The following is a 27281-nucleotide window of genomic DNA, read 5'->3' as shown; positions in this document are numbered from 1 at the left end:
AAGATCCCAATCTCTCTGCAAAAAAAAAGAAAAAAGAAAAGGAAAACTAAATGCTCATTTCCATACAAAAACACAAGTAGTACTGTAACTGAAACCTCTCACATGGATCCATCACCGTATTCCTCTTCTTCATCGGACAGTTCCCAGTTCTCCTCCACCAATTCCTCTCCGGCCAAAGGGTCTTCCACGGTGGTTCTTTCCATCGAGTGCTTGAAAGGAAGCTCCAAAGCCGACGAGTGGACCGGGGACATGCTTCAGACCGGCGACATAGTGGAGGAGCTGAGAATCGGCAACATGATCATCAGCTCGCCGTTCAAGAAGGGGAAATCCGAGGTGCAAAAAATCCTTCACAACTCTTTCAGGCAGAAGGAGACTTCGATCCACGTCCGTGTCCGCCGCGGCGCCGACGAGTACGCCGAGCTGCAGGCGTGTATTGTGCCCGGAGATCAGTTCGTGGGGAGGAGACAGTACGTGTTGCGGGCCATCGACGACCCGAATTACGCCGTCGGATTCCTTGATCGGAAAGAGAGCGACTGCTTCGAATTGCAAGGTAATATTCAGGTTGACTTTTCGATTGGATTATTTTTTAAGCAGATTAATTTCTATGAAATGTGATCCACGACGTGCGATTTTAGAAAACGTTTTTCGACTTGTTATGTTTGGTGGTATTTTTTTTTTTTTAAGTCACGTATCTCATTTTACTTTGGAATGTTCCAAAGTGTCAATTTAGTTACATTCTATTCTCTCTTTGGTTGAAAATAAAAATTAATAATAAAGGATAATTTTCTAACTTTTATTTTTGTTTTTTTTAATGTCATTTGGCGTTATTACACCATCATATATAAAAATGGGTTGATTGGGGCAAACAATTCGGCTCTAGTTTCATTGTCGTCATTCCATGGTCAGAATAGTGGTGCTCATGAACTAAACAAAATTTTAATGAAAATGTATTTTGTGCATATTCTATATATGGTCCTTGAAACGAGTGGGAAAAGTCAGTAAGCAAGGACTAATATTGGCCAAGTAATGCTGGACAAGAAGTTGGATTGTGGAGTCAGTCACCTGATTTTGACTCCCGCGTGCTCGTGCTTTAATTTGGGATGATTTTGGATTATATTTTCTGAACTAAGTAACATCAATGTCGTGCAGCTTCAAGAATGGCGAGAATGGTGAGTGCCCTCCAAGAAACGCCCCTTCAAGACGGATACGTCTCATATCCATGGGACAGGAGGATGCGCGACATGCTGTCGATTCCTTATTCAAGCAGCTTCTACTCCATCCTATTCCTCCCCAAAGCCTCAGATATAGTAAATTCTCGTTACAACGATTTAGAGGACACTCTAGCACGAGCTCACGCCTGGATCAACGCGTCCCAAGCCTCCGGTGCTCCCATTGTCTTCATGAACATCCAGACTGAATCCCTCCTCACCAAGGTACTAGACTCACAGCTCATGCTTACAAGCGTGATTGCAGGACTTGTCTACTTGATGAAAATGTTTAACTCAAGCTATCACAAGAATCAATTGCATAGTATAGTCTTCTTGTGGTCACATTTCATAGAATTTTGATAGAATGGAGTATTACAATAACTGTCTGGGATTATGATGTAAAGAATTTGGTTTCAATTCTTGTTTAGGTATCTGGTGAAACTGCCTCTGCAACTGTGAACGCAGGCTCGCTCTCGGATTTATCAAATCTTGCAAACACAAGTCTGTACGGTTTCGAGGATTACCATGGTGTGGATATAGGTGTGGTAAGAGCGGTTCGTATGTGGTTCTCCCCTCTCGTAGGGGAGATCCCAATCGAGATAAGAATCGGGGAAGCAGATGCAAAACTTGGTTTCGCCATCAGCAGAACAGAGGAGGTACTTTCTTGAAAATATAACCCTGAAACTTCTCTACATTTTTGTAAGAAAGCTCGCAGAATTTTAACTTGACTCGGCCACTTTTTGCATCTCAACAGGGATTCATTTACATATCAACAGTAACCGAAGGAGAAGACGATGTCCCGGCAGCTCGGTCTGGGCTTTGCCATCTTTACAAACAGGCTAACAGTTCCTCCCCATCCCGCCTCTTGATCGTATCCAGAATATCAAACCAGAAAGTCCTCCCATGGATGGTTTCAACAACAGGGGCAATTCGCTGTTTCGACACCGTTTCACTGAGCCAGAAGCTCTCTCTACACCGGCACACACGGTTGCCGATTCTGATGCACGTTTTCTTATGGGACAGAAATGCAAATGTTTCAAATGTGGGTAGTATCAGGGCCCGAGCCATGTCCACGTGCCCGCCTACCGCACCAGCCAAGGTTAATTTGCCACATCCTCCGTTTCTCCCATCGTTAACAGAAGACGACGATTTAGAAGATAGCGTAGCCATTGAAGGGTCGGATCTACTGCGGGAAAGGGACACTGCAGGAGAGTTTTCATTCAGGTCACATGAATTTACCCTTACGGATAATTGGGTCTGACAAAAATCTTTTGTTGGTTTGGCCTCTGTATTATATCATTCTGATTCATCTTGATCCATGCGCATATATGAGAGTGCTGGTTGTGTTTTCTTGTATCATTCTTATTCATTGTGACAACTTTAATTCCATATGATGATAATGAACTTTACACATGAAAAAAACATCATCTATGAAGAAACTAGCTAAAACACAATATATGTATATATAGACACATCTTGATCACAAGCATACATAGTTATATTCGACTAAATAATCATGTCCCAGAATTTACAGAATATAGTTAAAGATAGTGATCACCATCACCATCATCATCTCTAGCGCAAGATATATTCTATATTATACAAAAAAAACCCGGAAAGAAGAAAATAAGCAGACATATAATAGTACCATGCACTATAGTGTGTGTGTGAATATATATATGTTATATATATCAATGCCAAAGGGAAGTGTCCATAGTATCTTGATCCACGACCATGTCCATGTTAAAATGGGACTTGGCCTTGTGGGATTGCGAGTCCCTTGACGAGGGAGACGCGTTCTCCAATTGACGCAAGCGCATGTGAACCACCTCCGCCTGCGCGAATGCTAGCTGAGTCTGCAGCACATCAATCTGCTGCTGCAGAGAAGATATGGCGCCCACGCACCCGTAGACAGGGTCTCTCACCCTTGCGTTCGCTTCGTATACCATGGAACTCACGGCGTCGCCTCTCTGATGCTCCGGAAGCTCCTGCAAATTCCAGTTTTTTTCCTCATCTTGGATCCCACAGATTATTTTATATTTCATTTCTAAGAGTAGGGTGAACACCCAAAAGCTAAATTTCAAGTTTTGGGATTCAATACTTATTTTTTTTTAATGTACAGAAATTTTATATTTATGGTGGAAAAATAGTACACTTTGGTTAAACTCGATCGTCTCTTATTCTCTCATGCATGACACTCATTCCGGAAATTTTTTAATGAACATTCATTAATAATATTTTAAAATTCTATACGATGCTGGCCCATAAAATTTTAATTGTTGTGTCACAAAGTAAATGAAAAAATTCGGAAATAAATTTTTTTTTATTCACGGAAATTTTAGATTCAATATATATATATATATATATATATATATATGTTTTATATTATAAACCACAATAACCATTTTTATCATCTATATTATCAAATTAAATTTCAATCTTACTCATCTATGTCCATCTCCAATTTTTTTTTTTTTTTTTTTTTATCATTTTTCATTGAGAGTTAGCATATTGAGACTTAAATTTGACGAAGACCAACTTAAAATCTTAAATAGACCAATCAAATATGCAAATGTACCAAAAAGGTTTTAGAATGAGGGAGGGATTTGTTGCTTTATTCATGTAAGCACATTTTCTAGAAAAAGATAGAAGAAGAAAAAAAAAAGAAAAAGTAATCTCAAGTGGTCCATCCATCCACACAATTTGTCATTCTTTGACCAAAAATTATATTAGTGTACATAAATAGAAAAAGGAGTGTGAAAATAAATTAAATGTATGTGTACCTCAATAAAAGGTTACAGAAAAAGGATTGCATGTATCAAAATAAATGATTAATTACCTGAAAATTAATGTTACTCATAAAATAAATATGGACTCATTATTCTTTTTAAAAAATAACCTATAATTAAGTGCATTTGCTAATTAGTTGCCACTATCAAGGTTGATTTTATGAGAAAATTAAAATGATCAGAAAAAGTTGTAAGAAAGCAATGTGGCTGCGTGGAAATTAATTGTTGAAAGTAAAATTTTGCTTCCACCATATTTATTATCCGGAGAATTTAGACAATTCAGTTTTATTTCACAAAGATTTTAATATTATTCATAATACTATGCCTTTTCTTTAAAATTAATATATCATGAATAATAAAAGTTAATAGAAATATAAATAAAAACCAAAAATTTACAAGGACCCAAATGATCCCAAAATAACCACCTGTATCACTCGACGAATATAACATATATATTTGCTTATAAAAACATAATTTTCAATAAAACTTGAAAAAAAATATCGATTTATGGGAATTAAATTAACAAAAAACCAACCTGGAGCATTTTGTTGACATTGCTGGCACCAAACACTTTGTGAACGCTAGCAAATTTGTGGGGCTCGTCGGCAGGAAAATACGGCGAAAACACGCAATCCTGCGTACATCTCCGCCGAAGAAGCTTGCACGCGGCGCACGGAGACGTCGCCCCTTGCTTTCTACCACTACTTTCTTTCATCGTTAATTAATTAGACTATATATGTGTCTTATATATATATTCTACTTATGATTATATATATGTTTACATGTGTATCATGTACACATCTGGCCGGTTTCTTGATCTTTATACAAAAACTTAATTCACGAACTTGGCACTTGAATTTGGTGTCTGCTTTGTGGGCTACTAGATCATAATTTCAACTTCAACATGCAACTCGATCACCATGATTCTTTGTCCTCTAAAATGTGGAGGGAATCATTGGAAGCTAAGGGAGGAAATTTAAAGGGTTGGGATCGAATAATTGAGAGTAAGAGACGAAGGGTCTAATTGGGGTGATATAAATAGAAAAAAAAAAAAATATATCATGGGATTCAAGAATTTGATCAAGGGTGAGCAATTTATTTGTTTTATGAATAAATTAAGATATATATATATAAATAAAAAAAATAAAAAATTTGTGTTCGTGACTATATATGCTGCGAAAAAGAGATGCATGCTATGTAAAATATTTGATATACAGGTCCCTACCATAGAAGGAGCTTTGGATTTTGGTGGGGAAAAGTAGTGTTAGTAGTTACTTTTTGTCCCAGTAAAATATATTGGTGTCGCGTGTGTTTTTTTTATTATTTTATTATTTTTTTTTATCGATGGTTCTAAATTCGTAATACGATATGGAATAATGACTTCTAACATGTATTAATTAATTTATTCTTATGTTGTTTTATTTTATAATATTATATCAAATCAAAAGATTGGGCTGACGTGATTTCATATCGGCGATATTCAATGGATACTCATACTCGAGTGTGACACATGAAAAACAAAAATGGATCAAATCCATCGAACATTAAACAAGGAATGAAAATGACTATTAATTGATCTTCAACAGGTCATGAGGCAATAATTTTAATGCACATGTTCCACTATAATAATTCAGTTTTTTTTTTTGTAATTTCTTTTTCCATATTCAAATATTTGAATTAATGGTTAATATGAACTATTTTCACTTGAATTAAAGGTTTAAAAAAAAAAAAGATTAAAATAAACAGATAAATAAAAAGAGCTTTTGGGGGCCATGGCTTTTCCCCCGGTAGTTGTAGCCGTTATGTTGTCCTTAACGCTTCATGACTGTTTGCTTTAGAGCATTTAATTAAAGAGGATCTCAGCGACACAGTATTTCACTATTTCATGTTTTTCGTAATTTTTTTTTGTTGGGAGAACGATCAAAATATGTTATTGAATAATAACATTAAATTATGAAGGTTATATAGATGATACTATGTTGGGTATCTAGTGTGTAAAATATCTAATTTCTCGTCGTTGCTCGATCTAATTTTAGCCCCTTTTTGATTTACTGAATGTGGATGCATTTGGGTTGAATTTAACCAAACCATTTCCCAAGCTTTTTGAAAGAGTATTTGACCATTAATCTATGTACACCAATTAAGAATGTATCTGTCTAGGTTTGTTTTGATTAAGTCGTTCGATAATCTAGTCTTCTAGGATAAATATAAAACATAAAGTTGGTCCAGCATAATTTGGAGTTTTCATCAAATTCTACATTTCGTGGGGCCTTCTTGTCCTAAGTTACCAAGTAGGTTTAATGTTATTTGTATGTGAAGTAGCGAACATCACCGATTAAAAGAATCACATTTATCCATTGGCATGCTCAAACTTGTTCATCATTTCTTTCCTCCAAATTTTAAAAAAGACATGGGGGTCATTGTTGCTTGCTTTCATATGCAACAATATATATATATATATATATATATAATATATATATATATATGAATATTTCAATTACCAAAATCAAAACTGAGTTATTCTTCTTCAATTGATATGTAGCCACTAGATATATATATCTTCACAAATTTTCGTCTACCATATAATTTTGTGCTTCGGAGATTGAAGGATTACAAGCATTAAATTGGAATTTCCAAATATTTGAATTTAAAAAAACACGAAAATTGATTTCTTTAGATTCAAAGGACAGACAAATCCATTGACAATGTACTAAAAATAAATAAATAAACAACTTTAGTCGTTCTAAATAATTTTGTGGGAAGGTGACAATTAGGAATAGCTTTGTGCTTCATCAACTTTAGTTTGATTGATTCATCGTTCTAAATAATATTTCTAAAAACAATGTCATTGTTCAAAGATATACAAAAAATATTCGAAACAAGATTTTTTAATGTATAGCTAAAAATTGTATGTGGGTCACTCCCAATTTTGGGTCTTGGTCACGACACACACAATTTATTAAAGTCCACTAATCCTAAACTTTGTCTTCCTCGCCTTTTTCTTTAAAAAATCGTGAGTTTGACATCACAAAGATTAGGATAAGATTTTGCTTCAAGGAAATTAAAGGTTAAGATAATAGATTTTATTCGAAAGCTAAATGATCAGATAATTAAAATTCCAAACATTCATTTTTTAAAATTTAATAAAAAAAAATAGATTAATCTATCCGTGTATTTAAAATCTTGAAATGTAATGCTATGTGATTCCATCACAAATCACCTAACCATACCAACCAACAAAACTAACCAAAGAAAAAAAAAAGTAAAAGTGGGTTCATACCTTGCTTTAAATCTAATAATTTAAATGCAATTTTTTTCCCCAAACATTCATCGAAGGATGACATATATATATGTGTGAAGTATATATTTCATCTGAAAACAGAAAGGAGAGACTCGGACAGTATTTTTAAAAATGCAATCTCTAATATCGAAAATTTCAAAAAGAGACTCGATTCAATTGCCATTAAAAGAAAAATTCAAAGCACTTAATTTGGTGGTTGCGCAGGCAATTCCGTTGTCTCAATCCACCGAAAGCATGAGTTTGATGTCATTAGTCACCAAAATAATTCGTACTACCGTCTCTTTTTATGCAGTTAATAACATGAATAAGATTACCTAATTAATAATATTTAACTGATTTCTCACGTATATACCATAGATCGAGTAATATTTTCTGAAATTAATATCCAAAACATGTATGTGCATGCTTATCAATACCCTAAAGTATCCAAGTCCTAAGATCACAGACCCGCTTATATATAAGTAAGAATAAAAATTGAACATACACGTGAGACAATATCCTAAGGATGGGTTGAACTCAACCGCTTATCAAATACCAGTTTGATAAAAACATATGAACTTTGCGCGGTAGAAGTTCTGGATTTATTACCCACGAATCTAATGCCGGCCCTCGCTGTGCTTAGAGCCTAGATGCACAGACTTTCAATATATATAGTATGATATATGTAATATGATTATATGATATGATTTTAAACCATATCATACATTGTTATCACTGAGATTGAGAACAAAATCTCTAGATCTCGGGTGGCCGAAAAGAAAGTCATTTTTGTAAGTAAGGGTTGATCTTATGAGAACTAACAGTGAAAAAATAATTAAAGAATTCCGAATTTGTAGAAAACAATGGAAAAAGACAGTTTAGAAAATTAGAAAATGGGCCATAATTAACAAATTGTTAGGTACAGATGAGAAAAGCCACCGTGAAATCGTGTGGGGACAAGAATTGGAACATCAACCATTTTCAGAAATAGCCTACCATTCAAAACATTGTTATCACCATGATTCTGAAAAAAGATTATGCCTGGGACAAAAATAGACATTTATGAAGGAGGATTGAAGTGATGCAAGAATTTGACTGTGAAATCTAATGAAAGAATTTGGACTGTAGGGGAAAAAACACAAAGTGAGAAGTATATCAAAGATTTTTAGATATAAAGTTTGAAAAACCAAATAGAGGCGTGTATAATATCATTAATGAGAATAAAGCTTGTTGATTTGACCTACATGTTCTGTGCATTAATTAAAGAATTAATGGATGTTTAAAAAAGAGCAGAGACTGAAGGTGTTTGATCCCTAAAAAGAAGAGAAAGCATAACTTGCAAAATGGAGCCAAAATTAAAAAAAGGAAGAAGCTACGTTTTTTTCCCTCATAATCATTTCAATACCCACGGCTTCTTTAAGTGTGATTAATGACTTTTTGACCTAAATAATTCACAGCCGGAAATAAAAATGAAAGTTTTGTTTAATCTTTTATGTCACGCTTCTCCACATGATGAAAAGAAAATTCATGTCAATATATACCAAAGTCAGATTTGGTGGCAAATAATCAGTTTTGGTAAAGGTAGTCAGTCTATCACTACAATGCACACTTCAGATACACTTCACACATTAGATCAATGTCCCCTCTCACGTTTTTAAATGACATTCATTGAGAAAACTAGAAAAACGTAAATTACCTTACCTGAAGACCAAAAAAGCACCCAACATCTTGCGCATTCCTCATGTATCTCTTTGCATAATCAAAGATGACGTGGAGTTTCCTCAAGTCCAGATTATTATTTTACTGAATGGATGGCCAACTGCTGCTCAGTGTGACACTTTTGAATCAGAAATAACCAGCAATGACGAGAGCTAAAACAGCCACAAAAAAAAACTAGAATTAACAATCATGAATGAAAATATTTCGGGCAAAGCAGATTTATTCTATAGATCTGCTGGTAAGCACTATGGGAAAATGCAAACATCAATATGATGAATCTGCCAATCGATAAACTTGTAATTAAAAATAAATGCAGTATATTCATCAGATGTAGCATGTTGGTACGCAATATCGACATGTGGTAAATACAAAAATGAGGATCGTCCCCACAACCGCAATCATGTCCATCAAATAAATTGTAAATTTGGGTTGAAGTAGAATAAAATCTGCTTCCAATGTGAGTTTTAAAACTAGATGAAGACAATGTGAATTTATAATATTTGATTATGAACCAAGTTAAAGCATGCATATGGATCAATAAGTTGGAATGTACCTTAGTTCCAGCCACAATGGTGCCATTCAAGGGATGAGAAGCACATGCAGTAATACCTTCAGAGAGTGACAAAAATCTGTTCTGTATACGCTGGCCACTTGTTCCATCATTGCTTTTATCATCACAACTAGCAACAAACTTCAAATTAGCAGCCCAAACCCAAAAACTGTTATTTGTTATTCGTTTTTACATTGCTAGCTAAAGAACTGGGGAATCACACTGAAACACACACCTACCAGCCACACAACATCAACAAATCTTTCTCGAAAGAGAAGAAGGATCAAATGAATGGATAAATAATATCAAATCTGGAAATGGATTTTTAGCCGGTTTAATACGTTACATAATAAATGGAGAGCTTATTAGCCTCATGTATCAAGTGATCAGACACACTGCTTGAACAAGCAACTGATACCGTAATTCTAAAGAACGGCTGAAATTTGAAGTGTGTGGTAGTTAGTCCCTTACTTGTAATCCACATAACAAGGAGAGACACTGTCTGGATAGAAATCCAAAAGGTAAAGGCCATTACTGGTCGACGATCCCACAATGTAAATCTGCAAATACGTCAAGAAGAAAAGTTGCAAAAATGAGAACATAGTCAAGATACAACTGCACACTAACATTAGTAGAAGTCACTCTAGATCATAAGACTAAATTCCCTGGATGAGATGAGAATATATCAATCAGAGAAAAACTCAGCTCGCATTTTCATACCATGATATAAGCTAGAACATAGAAATGCAATAGATAGACAAGTCCAAAACATTTTTATAAATTTTACTTTATTCCACTTTTTCCTTTTCTCCATGGAATTACAACCTTTCTAGAAAATCAACAATACAAAGTCATACTGCAGTCGAACAAACTTAAGATAGATTGCTTAAATGACTTACTGAGTTTGTTAGAAGCCAACATGGTCTTCTCAAGAATGAGACATTGGTCAAACCATCGAATTCATCCCTGTAAGTTGACATCAGCAAGAGGGAACAACATTCAGCGATCCTTATTCAAAAGAAAGTAGCAAGTTCATTTTGTACATACAGCCAAGGAGGTGGAGGACAATGAATATGTGTCACTTGAAGCTTGTTAGTGTCTAGAACACCTGACCTGGAAGAAACAATAACAAAATAAGCATAAAATCCAAACTGGACAAGCCAGATATATAGGATGGAAGATTCCGAAAATAAGGTAGGATGGCATTTGAAGATTGTCAGGTGGTAAATTCAGCTCTTGACACATGGTAACAAATGCAATTAATTACAGCTGCCACTAGACTTAAGCCCATTCCAAAACATAAAAAAAAACAGCATGCATTTGCTTGTAAACATACCAACCATCATCAAGATGAAATGCCAATTGGTAAGGGCACGATGGATCAATATCAATTGAGTGTATTTCCTTTGAAACAATATTTGATTGAGCCTGCAGATAATTGATAATATGTAGTCATATACAGCCAATGCACATAAAAGAATCAAAGGGTCAAACAAATGGTAAGTCATCGAGCAGAAAAGGAGTTGATGATTTCAAGAATACAAATCATTAGAGAACTATGATAGATTGTAAATTTAAAATATGGAAAGCATTTTTCTGAACTTAAGAGGGGGGGGGGGGGGGGGGGGGGGGGAAACAAAGGCCTGATGTGAGATTCCTTACAAGAATAGCACAAAAAATGGTGGTCTTGCTAACTCTTTTAAAGTTGCAATAGTACAGTAACATACTAACATATGACTAATGAAACTTGAATTGCCCTTCATAACATAACCCAACATGTGCTTGAGCGGAATTTGATTGATAACATAGTGGAGCATGTGAATCAGTAGTCCCAACATCTACATACCAAATAAAATTCTTCCACAAGGCATTATTGAGACAACAAACAAATAGTATCTACAGAAATTATCTTGCAGACAACAATATAGTTGAGTAAAGTAATATTTTCCTCTTCAGAAATGGTTCCCAAAAAAAACAGTTGGATTCAATGAAACCAGCCCAGATATTTTACGTAAACGATGAAAAATGGGTCAGAAAATTTCAGCACAACAATTGATGCAGTATAGAATTAGAAAACTGATGTGGATTATCTTGCATACCTTTAAGGACCATATCTTCTCCAGCTCATGTGATAACTTCACCGCAATAAGAGGAGAACAATATCCCTAAATAAGCAAAGCTACTGTTATGGCTAACTGGCTATCGATCAGTCAAGAAAAATTTCTTCTTAAGATAATGGGTTTGAGCTATTCATCCAGCACAATCTCAATCTTACACGTCTTTCTATCTTTGCTGTTTGTTTGTTTTTTTTTTTCTTTTTGATTATATGACGCAGACTTTATGCCCAACAATGTTAGAATAAAAGGTCCTCTGAGCCAAATCAGTGGCATAAACTAGAAATGCCCATACCTCTTTATGATTACTGAAAGCTGTAGATGATCGTCCTCCACGGAGATCCCACATATATATAATTCCCTGCTTGCTAGCTCCAAATATAATCTACAGGCTCAACAAAATAAAGTGATGGCTATAGCCTGTCATTGAAAGTGAGTGGTGAAATAAAGGGTTTTTTTTTTTTGCCTCATTAGTCAACTTCAATAAAAATCATACCTCATTATCCCTACTTAACTTAATACTGTTAAGTGAGCCAGAGGAATTGGTTGAGAGTTCCAAACAGGGAAGATCGCTAGCTCTTCTATCCCACACATTAATTGATCCATTAGCATCAGAAGCAAGCAACCTATTGAGGCATATTATCACAAAGCAGCCCACAAGAAATGAAAGACTTGTCAGCATATAACTAAAATAAAATAACAGTAAGAAAGTAAGCATCACGAAGCACAGCACCTTAAATTTTTTGCTCTAAATTATCGTTTTTCTCTGAGGTCGGTCTAATCAAAACAATGTTACCTCAATAACCTACTTTCTATCCTCCAAAGATCACTTGTCCCTATTCTTCCATCTTTTTAAATGAATTCTTGGCTTCCCTAACATCATAAACACTTATATAATTTCTCTTGCAATATACCATGGATTGAAAATCATGGAGAAGACGATGCCTCTCGCTCTTTAGAAACTAAAAAATTTCAAAGCAAGAGTCCTATAGTTTTAAACCTTGAGTTGTCATCAGAAGAAAAAGCTATGTCTGAGAAACCTTTATGAGCATTAATCCCATGAACAGTGATATTGGGCCTCTTTCTTAGCACCTGCATATAAAAGTACACAGAAAGATGAAACACAAATGCAAACTTATAACAGCTACAACAAAAAATACTGATCTACGATTTCAGTAGACCGACACCACCTCCAAACAAATTAAATGCTTGTTCTTTGTCTTAAAAGTATCAGGCATAAGAGTAATTGGTGCCTATTCAAGCTTTTCATTCATGTTATTTTCTCTCAGTCCAACTGATGCATTCATCAGAAATTTCATCAAAAGACTAATGGATCAGACTTCGATGAAAATGCAAATTTTGGTAAGGATGCTATCATAGATTGCCCATATACGACAAGCTTACCAACAAAACTGCTTCTTTGTATATCATACCAGTTACGAAAGAAAACAAGGAGGAATCAGAACCGAATGAATTGCATGAGGTCTGTCATTATCAGCCCAGAAGAGATCTAACGGATTAGCTGTTTTTTTAGTTGAATCCATGGTTTCCCTTTCTTTATCATCACTATTCAGAGGATATCATATAAAGTGGCTCAACCTTCGATATCATCACGTTCATTAGTTTTTTTTTAATTTTAGGTCTGCTTGTTAAGTGTTAACTTGACAAGTCTTTGTGCATCATCGATGAGATTCCCAGGATAAAAAGTAAGGTAGGTTTTTAGTTAAGACTAAGAATGCAGGAACTTCATTGAAGAAAGGTGAAACAAGGCTTACCTCGACCGGTTCAGAGGATACATACCCAATGTTCATAAACATGAACTTCACTGCTTTTTATTGATGTGCAGGCTATCTGCGCGGTAAGAAAAGAAGTGTGGAGAGGCAAGTTACAAAAAACTTGTTACTAGCAAATAAGGTATCAAGAAACTTGCGGGGACAAATTTTATCAGTACCTCCTGTAAAAATTCAAAAAACGAAAACCACTTGTGTAATATTAATTGCAATTGAAAAACCCCATGCTTTTAAAATTCAAGGATAAAACCCCTTACCAAATGGAGGTAAATAAAATTGCTTGAATTTTTTTAACGAATGGGATTACACGTGCTTGATTTTTATAAATTGGATGATACATTAGCCTATTAATATTAGGGGAGGACCTGTATGCCTTTTAGACTTTTTCGCAATGCTAGGGGGGCTCTGCGGAGCAATTAGCCCAATATTTGTGGCATTTTGTGTTTCTTCGAAATGCATGCTTCTTGGTCTATGCCAACTCTAAATTTTAGTTCAAGGCCCTTAGGATGCAACCTCAATCTTGCGTTAGCAACATTCCCAACGGAATGGACATCAAGTTGTTGAGAAGTAGATACATGCCAGCACTTGTTTTGCTTCCATCCTCTTTCACATCTAATGATTTTATGCATCAAAAGAACTACCATGAGGGACATTTTGGAGGTTCTAGGGATACAAGGCCAGAAAGAACAGAAAGATAATCGAATCAGGAGAAAAATTTTAGACAAAAAAAACAATGAAGACACTGGATACAACGTTTCCTTTACTTCAACAGAGATAAATATTAATCTTTGAAAGTATATTGCAAAACCACCCCTTCGTTTTATTAAGTAGTTCTGGAAACTCTGATGCAAAATGTAAAAGTAGGAAAAATCCCCTTTATTTTCAAATTAGCTAACCAAAAACTCCAAAAACAAAAATTTTATCGATTAATGCCTTAAGATCTCATGTCAAAGGGAAAAAGAAAAAAAAAAAAAAGAAAAAAAAAAAAAAAAGGGGAGAAAAAATTTTTAATGAGATAAGAACATCTTGTGTTATTGAATTTATCTTAAACTTCCCCCTGTTGAATTTTATGGTATATGCGCTGCTGCTCATACATTAAATTACATAAAAAATAAAAAAGCCCACAGTCTGGAAAATTTATATTTTTAAATAATAACAGCAAAACTGCTTACATGTGTGTTTTCCTTGGTTTTATTAGCATTATTTAAAATTTCAAAGTCAATTGCTTTTAAAAAATAATGATTCTAAAACTTGAGAAACAAAAGAAAGATAATCGTATTTTTATTATATTCAAAATGTCATTTTTCAAAATTTGAGCCTAATTTAATTATCATTATAATTTCATGTATATAGGTGCTTAAGAAGCAAGTATACTACCAAAAAATTGTTGGCATGGTCAGTTTTTTGCCAACAAATTTTATAAAGTAGGTTTTAGCTATAAATTTATAACGGTGAGTTTTTAATTCATGGCTGCCTATAATTTTTGAAAAACAGGGAATTCTGCATTTAATTATTTTTTCTCAGAAGGATTTTTACCGACCTCATCGAATTTTAAAAACAAAGGGGGTTAAGAAAGTCCATTCTGGCCAATCGTTAGGTGTGTGTGTGAATTTGTAGTGGGCGCTTATTTTATAAAATGGTTACTGAAACATAGGAAGTGCAAATGTCATAAGTTATAAAGACGAATGTGGCTTTAAAAATTTAGAATTTGTATCTCATAGCCAAATTAATTGGTACCAAATGATCGGCCACTTCATTTTATAAAAACAGACAAGAAATTTTAGAATTTGTATCTCATAGCCAAATTATTGGTACCAAATGATCGGCCATTTCATTGTATAAAAACAGACAAGAAATCTAAGTATTAATGATTGGTTACCAGGACTACAGATATTATCAAAGTCATGCACAGTTAAGCAGCCTGATCTTGTCACTGATGCTAGATATACTCCCTACAAAAACAAATCAGACATTGATAAGATAAACATAACATTGTCTCTTAAACCAGCTAAAAGCTAAAATAATCTCCAAATGTACGAGTTCGCTGATACAAAATCGACAACTTGGCATGAAAGTAGAACAGTTTCAGTGAGTCTTATTATGATTCTGTGTATATCAAACTCACTACCTTGCAACGCCTTAAACATAATAGTCATTGACATTGTAAGGTGTGATTATGCTACTCTCCGAATTCTGGATTTTCCCTTCTTTACAAGGTCAATAGTCAAGGGCCAATGATACTGTATTAAAAAAAATATAATCGTACAAAAACTTGGTCCAGACAGTAGTAGATGACTACAAAATTACCCATGTGAACTGACAGACTATTCTCTCAGTTTTGAGACTATTAGGCGAAAAATTTAGCTGCATTCTGCAAGATTAAAGCATATGTCACCCAAATATAGGGGTGTAAATTTTGGAAATACCACTAAACCTTGGTTCTCAAAGGATAATATGTAATTATCATTGCTGGACCAAAGAATGTCAGTGCCAACGCATAAAAATGGAAAATTTGAGAATCCGTCAGGCGTTCATTATGAGCTATTCATTACATGAAACTATTTTTTGCATCAAGTTTCTAAGATGACATGACAAAATTTATATCCTGAGCTCTTAATGGTTGTCCTGAGAATAGAATTAACAATGAGAAGAATTTTTCATATTTAACTCCAGTCTAAAACTATCTGATTGCAGCATGCAACTACACAAGGGACCATTACGACATGCAACTTGAGGATCTAGTAATGCAGCAAAGTCACCTTGGAGTCAAATTCAACTGCTGAAATGCCCTACCTGAAATTGAAGTGCAAACGAGTGGCAACCATTAGCACTTGAAATAAAAACTATTGGAATACAATAAACACATAGGTAAAGCAATATGTTCTCTGTACACCACTCAATGAAAATCCATTATGATAAATAAACTACTGATTGTACAGTTTTTCATGAACTGGGCGTTTTGATACAAGTGGTTTCTAAACGTAGCCACCACATGAATGTGTTTCCCGCACAAAAAACATCAGCATATTGAAGAAACACTAATCTAAAAACAAAAAGAAAGCCGAAATTCAACCTGCTGGTTGTGCCGGGATTATTGTTCCATGTAAACCAATCAATCTGTCAAAAGTGCCGCTAATTAAAAAACCAGCTGAAGCCAAAATTTGGTAACGAAATACAAATTTTCTATCTAACATAAATTCCTTAAAAAGTTCCATACATGGGTCTGGCATGGTTCTCCATCCACGTGATATGTATGAGGAAAAGCTCCAATCTTGGAGCGAAGAAAGAAAATAATCAAGTCATCATCCACACACTCAATTGGTTAGCTAATTGAGTAATCAAACAGTAAATAAACCTCAACTGACCTCAGAGTAGGATTGAATTATGAGCCAGAAATACAACGACGATAATAAGGGTCGAATCTGCCGTTTAATTCGATGAGACTCCTCTTCCAGCGATGCCTGAAATGCATTGGATTTCAACAAGTGAAGAAATCTGAAAGTGGGGAAATGAAAGAATTACCTGTGGGAGGGTCTGGGCCTCTGATTCAACGAATTCAATGGGGCTAGGTATTGTTCCATGCAATTCCTTCCGATGATTTATCCTCTGCTCTCCTTGTTGACTGACTTGAGTAAACAGGGCTGGGCCAAACGCTATCGATGACTTTGAACGTCCCGCCATAAATAAACACGCCATCACCTAAGCAAGCTTGGTAAATAAATAAATAACTATTTTCAATAATTATCTTATCCTAATTTCAAAATTCTTTTTTTATTATTTTATCCTATCAATGCATTCATCAAACAAATGAAATATAATAAGACAAATTAAATATATTTTACATTACATTTTAAAATTAAAAAAAATTATGCATATTTTTTTAGGTTTTTAATTTAATTGTGTATTTGGGTTTTTTTCCAATAATAATATAGTGAGGGAAAAAAATTGACATATTGTGACAAAAAAAATTTAGGCTATGCTAGGATAAGTAATTATACAATGTTTTTATAAAAATGTTATTTACAAATTTTTTGTTAAAAAAAATGTATATGCCTTCTAAGATTCAAACGTTGGGATGTTGAATATATATATGCCTTCCGCAAAAGTGGTTTTGGTTATTTAGGGGAAAAAAAAACCTAACAACTTCGACTTCAATTTCTCTATTTTTTTTCCACTTATTAATCATCTAAAATAAAAATATAATCAAAGAATGTGCGAGAATCGAGTTAATTTGGATCAACATGATGAATATTTGTACATGATTGAATGGGCTACCTAGCTAAATTTGGTGATTGGGAATATTCTTCTTGGAATTGAAGAACCGTGAAAGGTATAAGGCAAAAAACAGAAGAAAATGTGTAATGCATACCTCTACGTAAAAAGTTAATATCTACAAAATTAGAAAGAAGCAGCACTTTTTCAGCATTGAAACGATCAAGATTTTTTAACACCCATCTGCCAACCTTCAAAATATTTTTCAAGAATATATATGCTTTATGTCTTGAAAATTAGCACTATTTCAAGAACAAATTTAACTCAAACGAATAAGATACCTAAATTTAATTATTATTTAAAATAATTGGCTGAAACTTTTGGCTTATTAATTTATTATTATTAAAGATAAAAATTATGGGGAAAGAATAACAGAAAATTAACCTTTTTTTTTTAAATTTAATATTTTATATTTGTCCCCATTTAAATGTCATTTTGCTCTACGTTGAAAAAGCCAAGACAATGAAAGGCTCGGACGAGATGGTACTTTTATGTCCCCATTAAAACATATTTGACTAGAATTTTAAAATATAATGTTTCGAGGGATCAAGAAATGAATATTTGTATTTGAGGAAAAATGGAATTTGAATCTGTTATTTTTAAAAAGTAAAACATTTTTTTTAATAGAATAAAAAAAGCGAATCATGATTATATTATAATATTCTCTCATTCACTAGAAAACATACAATACAAATATTCTTTCTTCTTCACTCGTTATCAGGTTCACATGCACTCACTCTCACTGGTTCCAAATTTACTCGAGACAAAATCCATCTTCTTCCAGATTTTTGTTGGCTATATATCCAGAGTCATTTGCTGGATATGATATCACATGATCTATTCTCTGTGCTGCAACCCAAATCCAATCGTTGGATTTCGCCTGCAATATTCACTATTTATATTCTTCCGTGTTCTTTCCTCTCTTAATGGCTGATATTCGTACAGAGCACAGTAAAATTGGGAGTGGGAATGATGTGAGCAGAGAAGATATTCAGGCGGCGCTTGCCAAAGCTGGGGAGCTTCGGGCGCTTCACGCAGCCCTTGACACTGGGAAATAGCCCAGCTAACATGAGATTCAGCGCTGCTTCTTCTCCTGTCTCTTGCCTTGCTCCGCCGCTCTCCGCACAAGATTACCCTGTTTTTACTCCAGTAAGTTTTTGTTTTGTTTCCTTTTTCTTTTTGCAAGTTTGTTGGCTGTGAATATTGAGCTTCAAAACTGAAGATTGTTGGATTTTATAGCCTTGAAATATTGCTCCTGTTTTGCGCATGTTCATTTTTTCCGCTTTGTTTCTAGTTCTTTAGCCAACTTGGATGGATGGTTCTTGCGGCGAAAGTTCAGTTTTGGAAATATGTCGACTTTAGGCACTTTTTTTTGTTACTATTTCTGTTATTTATCCACAAAAATGTACTTACAACTTGCTTCATTTGCAAGATACAATCTTGACAGAGTTATGAGGACGAACCTTTACCATGATATCCATATCATCTACTGGAAAATCGAAATCATCCCGAAAGTTGGGGTGAGCATATCGTAGATTTAGAAAATGTCAATCAAAGCCTTTTAACGAATTACCTGAAACCAAGAAAAGGGTTGCTCTCCGAATTCATAAGCTTGGAGGGACACAAATTCCCTGCAGAAGATCAGAATTCAGGAATAGGTTCTTGTGCGAATAATTTTACTGTTCTTGAAGAATCACCCGGGCTTGATTCCAGCAAATCTAGAAGAAATAGTATAGGAGAGCTTAAATCAGTATCATCTTGCAACAGATGCAACCCTGGTTTGATAAGTAGTGAATCAGTTTCAAGAACTTCTCTTTGTTCACCTCCAAGAAACAGGGTTCTGAAGTTTCCTTGGCTTTTTTCTAGTACAACGAAGAAGAACAACAAGAATGAAAATTCACCTGCTCGATCAAAGCCGGTGGAAGTTTCTGAGAGTGGTAAAGACTCGGAGATTATTTCTATTGAGATGTTGAAGAAAGAACTGGAGGAAGCTAAAGAAACCCGAGATTCAGCCTTAATTGAAGCTGCAGAAATGAAGGAATCTCTCGTGGATTTAAGCCAGAAAATGGAGTATTTGGATACATACTGTGAAGAACTGAAGAAGGCCTTGAGGCAAGAGAAGCTCACAAATCTTCCGAAAAGAGGGAAACCTGGTGATGAAAATGCAGAAAATTTCATGCCAGTTAGTGAAGAGGTGATGGTAGAGGGATTCTTACAGATTGTATCTGAAACAAGATTGTCAATGAAGCAATTCTGCAAGATTCTAGTTGCACAAATCGAAGAAACAGATCACTCGTTGATTGACAGCATGAACATTCACCTTCAACAACACAAACTCTCACTCAATTACAAGTACTCTAAAACCGTGTTATTACATATCGAGGCTATGATAAATCAATCACTCTACCAAGATTTTGAAAACTGCATTTTCCAAAAAAACGGTTGTGCCTAAGATCTTGGACCCTCATCAAGATCGCGAAGCTCAGTTCCTATCTTTTGTTGCACTACGAAATCTAAGTTGGAATGAGGTAATGAGAAAAGGAACGAAGTATTACAGCGATGAATTTAGCAAGTTCTGCGACGATAAAATGAGTGGCATAATTGCAACTCTAGGGTGGACTACACCGTGGCCCGAGCAGCTTCTACAAGCTTTTTTCGTTGCTGCTAATTGTGTTTGGTTGCTCCATTTGCTCGCGTTTTCATTCAATCCTCCATTGGGTATTCTTAGGGTCTACGAAAATATGCCGTTTGAACCTCGCATTACATGGCAGGTATATCTATTTGCGGGACCAGGCAAAGATCACAGGGTCCAAAGAGTCGGGTGTTAAAATCATGGTTTTATGCACTCGGTGTTTTATGTGGCATGAATTAGGGTACTGAGGTGTAAGGTTCTTTGCAGATACAAATCTTTCGCCTGAAGTTCGAAGTTAACTCAGTTCTTCCTAATTGGCTTAGTTATAGCTAATGCTCGCGAGGAAAAACTAACTTGTTAATCTTTATTTTAGGGCTTTCCTTTATTGTTCCGCCATGAAATTTTACTGATTGTTTAGTTAATTCTATATAATCATTTCAAAACTATAGTCATATTGGATGGGCATTGTGCACTATATTATATTATCACATGGGTTTTTTTCTCAGTCATATTATATTAGTAAACAGAGAGGTAGTAGCAACCAACTCAGTCCTTTGTTACCTTTCATTGGAAAAAAACACTCTTGTTTTTATGTAAATAGATGATTCTGTAATTGATTCCCGAATTGCTAGATGAAAAAATGCTAATTTTGGCATATCGTTATATTTATTGTGAGGCTGGTTCAATCACTCTTTCACTTGATGGCGGGAAGTAATGAAGCTGGTTTCATCCACTCTTTAACGATTAACTCAAAAACCAAAAAACTGAAATTAAATGGCAAAAATTTTAAGAAAACCTGAGAAGAGATTGGTTTCTATTTCCTAGTTTTGATGAAAACAGAAAACATACTGGTCATTCTTTGACAACCCCAATTCCATTATTCATCTCTGAATATCAATCACATCCTATTTCATTTCGATAAAACTCAACACTAAACCAACCTTGAAACTATTTATTAAGCAAGTTATTGATGTTTTATGTCATAAACCTTATATGTACATGTAGAAGTTCTGAACCAAGAAGACCTCAAAGAAAATGAAAGGAACAGAATCGATGTGAACCTTTGGCTGCATGAGGAAATCAGCCGGAGTACCAGTTTTACGACGAATGGCGAGCAAAAATAGTGAGAAGTATTAGGGGGAATCTCTCAAGTATTGGGTTGCATATATGAGACCGGCATGAATCTGCCCCTTGAATGAGTTTTCTCTTAACACCCTGAATACTCTTGGAAGCTCCATCCTCTGGGGGCAAGGAATCGGTCTTCATTTAATATGGCCAGTGCCATTTTGCAAGAAGCAGGCAGCCCTCCAACAGCGTCCACAACCCATTTCCTGCGGCAGATAACCCCAATCTTAAGTTCTCTTACATTCTACATGCTTTTTGTTAGGTAATAACATATTCTTTTGTCCTAAAAAACAGGTGGATGAAATAACGTTTGTACAAAGAGAGACGCAATGATGAATTCCTCCCCCCTTTGAGTATCGAGTAGTTCGATATCCCACGAGGAGTCGTTGAAGAGGACGAGCGTTAGGTTATTCTACCGAGAAACTATCTTCAGCTGCGCTACAACATATGATTAATTACTCCAAACACAGAGTTAGAGTCTGTTTGCGCACATATTAAATTGCATATCAAGCATCCAAGACACAAAAACACATGCACAAAATGATGTGAAATGTGAAATCTAAATCCTAAAACAAACAAAATTAGTTCCTGATCATTTGATAGTCGGTTATAATCTCCTTGCAAAAATAGTAAATTAATTATGCCATCATGAAACTCGATTTCAACAATTTACACAACTAGGGAACTGAAATAGAAGCTGAAGGATTTGAAGATTAAAAAACAATTAAACTGGACAGTATAGTAAAATGAAAATTGCTGAAAGTTGCGTGCTTGAACCTGTTGATATAGTTTTCTGACTGGACTGCGGATTGATCCTTTTTTTACGATTCTTCTGTTCTGCTTCTGCCTTCTGTCTTCTCTTTTCTTTTTTATTCTTTCCGCCGATTCTTTAACTCGATCCATATTAAAGGGCACGTAACATCAGCAGAATACTGTAGAAATTGCAGCAAATTTACGGAAGATCTCTAGGATGTTTGAGTAAATATTACCGATTTCTGTTACATCTTTTTTTTTTTAAACAAACGAAAACCAAAAAATAAAATGAACATCTTTCAGAATTTTCGGTAAAGATTTGGAATACCTTATTCAACTCAAATCAGCTTGTTCAATGCTAAAAAGGATAGATAATCAGGAAGTTTTCAACTGACCTTGTAAAACTCGGTGAATTGAAATTCCGCTGATCCACAGAATCGGAGAGGGTTTTTTTTATTTTTCCTAAATAATGCAAAAGATATTTAAAAAATTATCTTACCATGATATACAAAGGTTTTTTTTTTAGGGCACCATGTATAACAAATGTTAATAATTTTTTGGTTATATTTTTATAATTATATATTTATAAATAAAAAAACTTTTAGTGTTTCTGAAATTATCCATTGTTTAATTAAAAATATATACTACATAATTTTAAAAATTAAAATTTTATTTTTATTTAATACAATTATGTATAAGAAAATGGATTTCAAAATTTGATATTAATATTTGTCTGTTAATTTTGCGGTTTACAACGAGTAATTTTTGTTAATGTATTAATTATGCAGCATATTGAATATCATTTAATATATCATTACTAGTAGATTATATATAACATTATTTTTTGTCATAAATCCATTTCTTCCAAAATTTAATATATTAGCCAAGTTATAAAAATAATATTTTTTTTTCTTTCAATATGTGACTTACTTAATTTTAAAATATTTAAACTCTAGCATGAAATTTCTTTAAAAAATTTAATTGAGTTTGGAAATTTTAATATATTGGTTAATATTTAAGAAAAAATACATTTTACCATATGTAAAAAACGCATAACATTAATATTTCAATTAACGAAATTAATATTTGTCAAATAATTTTTTATAAAATTAATTCCTTCGAAATATATTTGTTTTATATATTTATTATTATAATATGTAATCATTTTTCATCATGTTACACGATTTTCCAGATGTGAATATATTAACAAAACAATTATTACTCCCTCCGTCCCAATTTTATTTTTCATAGTTCCTTTTTTGTTTTTCCCAAATTTATAATCATATAATTTTATATTTAGTAATATTTTTTATATTTCTTTACTAATATACCACTATTTAACTACACCTTGAAAATTGCTGCAATCATTTTTTAATACTTTGAATAGAGATAAAATAGGATGTTTATATTAAATTGGCTTTCCCAATATTATTTTTAATAATCTGTGTGAAAATCCAAAAAGAACAATATATTATGGGACTGAGGGGATATACATTTTTAGAGTGACTTATATAACAATAAACATAATACTATTACATTGTTAATAATGAATTATATTTGCTATAATATTTTTATAAGAGTTGATAGCTATATTTTGTAAGAGTTGATATGGTCATGTGAGTAAGTGCTAACTGAGCAAGTGATTTACGTTTTATTGTGATTGGCTTTGAAGTGAACAAAGGGGTGCTAATTTCTTACACCATTGCCAAGAAATGATTGAAAAGTTAATAGCGCATGCTGCAGGCAGGCAGCTTTTTCACTCGATTTTGTGTCTCTACAATTAGAACACCACCCCTTTGGCTTTTGACAATATGAGGAAAAGTTACACTCATTTACAAGTAACAATCAGTAGTCTCCAACATGTATTATGGCCCAACTACAACCAAAAGAATGATTTAAAAATGCTAATTCTAACAGCTGAATGGCCAAGTGGAAGAAGACACATTATTTTTAACTTACAGTCAGAAAAGTCCACAAAAATAGTGAACCGAGAACGCACCGGCAGAGGAAGAATGAAGTATGCCTCACTTTTAGCCACTCTTACCTGCACCTAAAAACCACCATGACAGATTTTTATGAGTCATACATACACAGTAGTCAGTCCATAACATGAGAGGGAACTATTCAAAATTTCATTCTTTTAAGATTTGATGACTCACGTGTGAATCATGTTGCCATTTATGAAGCAAAGTACTTCATCTATTCAGCAAAGTTACTGTCATCTGATGAATTATCATCAAAACCAAAGTCGAAATCACCAGTATTCTAACGAAATTGTGACATCAAAGGGAAGACTAAAAGGGCTGTACGCTGCTAACTCAGTTGACAAGTTATTGAGAGAAGTAAACTGTGTGCTCCACATTTCTACCGTTTGGAAATGCATCTTGCATCAAGTCGTGGGAATCCTTCTCTGGAAATTTTTCATTTCCGTTCCTAGGCAATAGGGTTTATGGAAGCGGGCATACTCTGCTCTGTATCGCACGTCCACTGAATGCTGGGACAGACCCAAAGCTGGCCTCGATGGCTTGATCCAACTGTTATTGATGGATGATGCAAAGTTACCTGTTGATTCATTATGCAGCTGAGAATTTTGTAACCTTTGTGGGAGAGTTGAATCTTGCGGTCATGGTATATGCCAAATAGAATTTTTGGAGACCATGATTCAATCCTGCATCTTGGGATTCCGGATTCGGAAACAGGCTTCTTGTGTTTCGTCGCGTAACTCGGCATGTTGAGGCCCTGCTTTGTAACTGAGATTTTTGAGATGCCGGAAAGATATGAGCTGCTCGAGTTACAAGGTCAGCAACTTATGAGCCATTGGATAAAGGTTAGGGTTCATTATCCGATGGCACACTCCTTATGGTGGACAACGTTCGAAGAAGAAATTGAGTAAAAATATGTTATTATCGGATGCTTCTAAGCAGGCATTTTCCTCATGAGGCCTTGTGGTCATTATTCCATCAGTTTCTGGCGGCCTTTCACTGATCAATAATCCCAAGTTATTCGTTCATTATGGTTTCTGTTCAGCACCATGCCATCAAGATTCTCATGTTGATGCTGATTGGGAGATGGCACTGTCAGTTGGTCAGCATGGCCTGATTCTTTCTTTTTTCTTTCTCGTGGATTTTCGTTAACAGATGGTACTCCAAGTTGGTTAACAGGGATGGATTTTGGGTAATTTCGCTTAGGGATCGTTTCCCTGCAGGTTGTTTACTGCCAGGTTGAGGTGTGACATGAACAGGAGGCTCGAAAGGTGACTCTATCTGTAGTTTCATTCTCTCCTATCATCTGTAGTAGATGATGAGATCTCATGCCATCAACACCATCGACATAGTAATCACTGTAGTATGTCAACAGAATGTTTATTCTTACTTCCACGGTTTTGGGAAGGTGCCTCGCTTTTGCTGGATGATCCAGTATCACTTCTTGGCTGCTGGATTACGACTCCTCCCTGCTCTAACACCTAGCCATATTCGAGCTCTCTATAGCAGTCATCTTATCCTGTAAACACTTGGACTGCCTAACTAGCCTTCTTATTTTTGCGATTATTGGGTTGACATATGATTATATAACAGCAGTTAGCTCCCCAACTTTCCATACCTTTTGCAGAGCATGAGGCTTCTTATACAGAGGTGTATGACCCTTGGGTAATCCCAATATAATCAACCATTCCTCATTCCCCGTTGGGCCACCAAGGTGGAGGTTAACCATTATCGTGTGGGGGTATTGACGCTGCTGGCGGATTGCAATGTTGCATCATGGAAGATAAAAGAGATCCAAGTGTGGCAACTTGCAAATCTTGGAAGGACTCTTTGATGAATTACCGTTTTGGACACCACCTCCATCTTCTCTGGAAAGGCAGTCGGCCTCATACTTAGCTATGGCGCGCGGGGCCGTTCTTGTCAAACTTCACCTTTTATTTCCACCATGCTCGAACATTTTCTGACGCACCACTAACAGGTTTGCCCTTATCCGGAATAATGCCATACACAAATCCACGAGCATTGCATAGACTTCTGTGAGCTTCAACCAGTATTTCAAAATGCCATCTTGTGCACGAGCCATCTTCTTTCTGCGTGCCTGATCCATGGAGGGACTTAGCCTTTCTGCCTCTCAGCAGCTTGCTGTAACGCAAGTTTCTGCCATTCCTTAATCCTTTTGAGCCTGACTCTGGCTTCCACATCCGTTTCTCCAATTCTTCTTCCTCAATCTCTTCATCACTGACATCTTTTCTCCATCCATGTTACCAGGGGCTGGTATGTCATCATCCTCGATCTCCGAGCTATTTCACAATGCATCCCAAAGAAATTCAATAAGAACATGGTCGTTAACATAAGTTCATATTACACTTCAGCACAAACCTCCCTTCGATTATTAATTCACTAATAAACAAATCAACCATCAATAAAAATGAAAAAAAGAGGATAACAGATATAAATACCTACAATTCGATACAAATTAGATTAACAAATTTGATCATGAATTTTCAAGAAATAAAAAAAAACGAACAGAAAAAAATCTCCAGAAATCAGTAAAAATGATAAATTAATCAGTCAAAGCAATCAATGAACTGAATCATCTCCTTACACCAGTAATGTTAACACCTCATAGAATTGATGCAAACCCAGATCATTAGTTTTATAAGCTCATACTAAATCCACTTGAAAAAATCAATAGAGAAAAAAGATACGGAATTAAACAGACAGAACAATCTTCGAATGAAATCAATCAATCAATCAATCAATCAATCAATCGGACCTGATATCCACGCCAATGTACTCCATAGCATCCATAAGAAAAAACGATCTCTAATATCTTCCGGGAAAGCCAATCGGGAATTGGGGGTCTTGGAAATCAAATCAAGGGTTTCTTTAACTACATGAAAATGATTACAAATGAAATAAATAAAACATTAGGGAAATGATTGAATGAAAGTTTCGCGGATGGGACTTTTTCCCAAACAAAACCCAAAATCGAAGAAGCGGACTCGCACGTGTGAAGGTTCATGAATGAATGAAGAAGAGGTGACGGCTGCAGATTAGTCAACTA

The 27281-nt window shown here is 34.8% G+C and overlaps 3 protein-coding genes and 3 pseudogenes across 3 annotated transcripts; 2 read left to right on the top strand and 4 right to left on the bottom strand.

Moving 5' to 3' along the window:
• Positions 1-2564, top strand: LOC140893288 (uncharacterized). The gene is made up of 4 exons (XM_073302352.1): positions 1-550; positions 1150-1433; positions 1637-1864; positions 1963-2564. Exons 1-4 carry the CDS (start codon positions 103-105, stop codon positions 2467-2469), a joined length of 1467 nt encoding a protein of 488 aa, XP_073158453.1. The 5' UTR covers positions 1-102; the 3' UTR covers positions 2470-2564.
• Positions 2565-2726: 162 nt separating this feature from the next.
• On the bottom strand, positions 2727-5531 carry LOC140893289 (LOB domain-containing protein 4-like). Its single transcript, XM_073302353.1, has 2 exons — positions 4533-5531; positions 2727-3196 (listed from the first exon to the last, which is right to left on the bottom strand). The coding sequence occupies exons 1-2, from the start codon at positions 4710-4712 to the stop codon at positions 2900-2902; spliced, it is 477 nt and encodes a 158-aa protein (XP_073158454.1). The 5' UTR covers positions 4713-5531; the 3' UTR covers positions 2727-2899.
• A 1058-nt stretch (positions 5532-6589) lies between these two features.
• LOC140888923 (uncharacterized) lies at positions 6590-13471 on the bottom strand. The gene is made up of 11 exons (XM_073296622.1): positions 13436-13471; positions 12661-12752; positions 12157-12286; positions 11956-12045; positions 11646-11711; positions 10883-10974; positions 10594-10659; positions 10446-10512; positions 10018-10106; positions 9550-9676; positions 6590-9148 (listed from the first exon to the last, which is right to left on the bottom strand). The coding sequence occupies exons 1-11, from the start codon at positions 13469-13471 to the stop codon at positions 9104-9106; spliced, it is 900 nt and encodes a 299-aa protein (XP_073152723.1). The 3' UTR covers positions 6590-9103.
• A 5177-nt stretch (positions 13472-18648) lies between these two features.
• LOC140888922 (IRK-interacting protein-like) lies at positions 18649-21812 on the top strand (annotated as a pseudogene).
• A 2598-nt stretch (positions 21813-24410) lies between these two features.
• LOC140888921 (uncharacterized) lies at positions 24411-25185 on the bottom strand (annotated as a pseudogene).
• A 257-nt stretch (positions 25186-25442) lies between these two features.
• Positions 25443-27025, bottom strand: LOC140888920 (ETHYLENE INSENSITIVE 3-like 3 protein; annotated as a pseudogene).
• Between the last annotated feature and the right edge of the window lie 256 nt (positions 27026-27281).

The sequence above is a fragment of the Henckelia pumila genome, chromosome 3 (assembly GCF_033568475.1).
Source record: "Henckelia pumila isolate YLH828 chromosome 3, ASM3356847v2, whole genome shotgun sequence".
Lineage (NCBI taxonomy): Eukaryota > Viridiplantae > Streptophyta > Magnoliopsida > Lamiales > Gesneriaceae > Henckelia > Henckelia pumila.
This window is presented reverse-complemented; position numbering and strand designations above follow the sequence as displayed.

Bases quoted from the DNA above. Each gene is read 5' to 3' on its own strand.
- LOC140893289 (XM_073302353.1), bottom strand. From the start codon at position 4,712: ATGAAAGAAAGTAGTGGTAGAAAGCAAGGGGCGACGTCTCCGTGCGCC. The intron at 3,197-4,532 runs GTTGGTTTTTTG...TGGAATTTGCAG, and splicing joins ATGTCAACAAAATGCTCCAG to GAGCTTCCGGAGCATCAGAG.
- LOC140888923 (XM_073296622.1), bottom strand. From the start codon at position 13,471: ATGAACATTGGGTATGTATCCTCTGAACCGGTCGAG. The intron at 11,712-11,955 runs GTATGGGCATTT...TTGCTTATTTAG, and splicing joins CTTTCAGTAATCATAAAGAG to GGATATTGTTCTCCTCTTAT. The intron at 9,677-10,017 runs GTAAGGGACTAA...GTTTGTTGCTAG, and splicing joins CCTTGTTATGTGGATTACAA to TTGTGATGATAAAAGCAATG.
- LOC140893288 (XM_073302352.1), top strand. From the start codon at position 103: ATGGATCCATCACCGTATTCCTCTTCTTCATCGGACAGTTCCCAGTTC. The intron at 1,434-1,636 runs GTACTAGACTCA...ATTCTTGTTTAG, and splicing joins CTGAATCCCTCCTCACCAAG to GTATCTGGTGAAACTGCCTC. The intron at 1,865-1,962 runs GTACTTTCTTGA...GCATCTCAACAG, and splicing joins CCATCAGCAGAACAGAGGAG to GGATTCATTTACATATCAAC.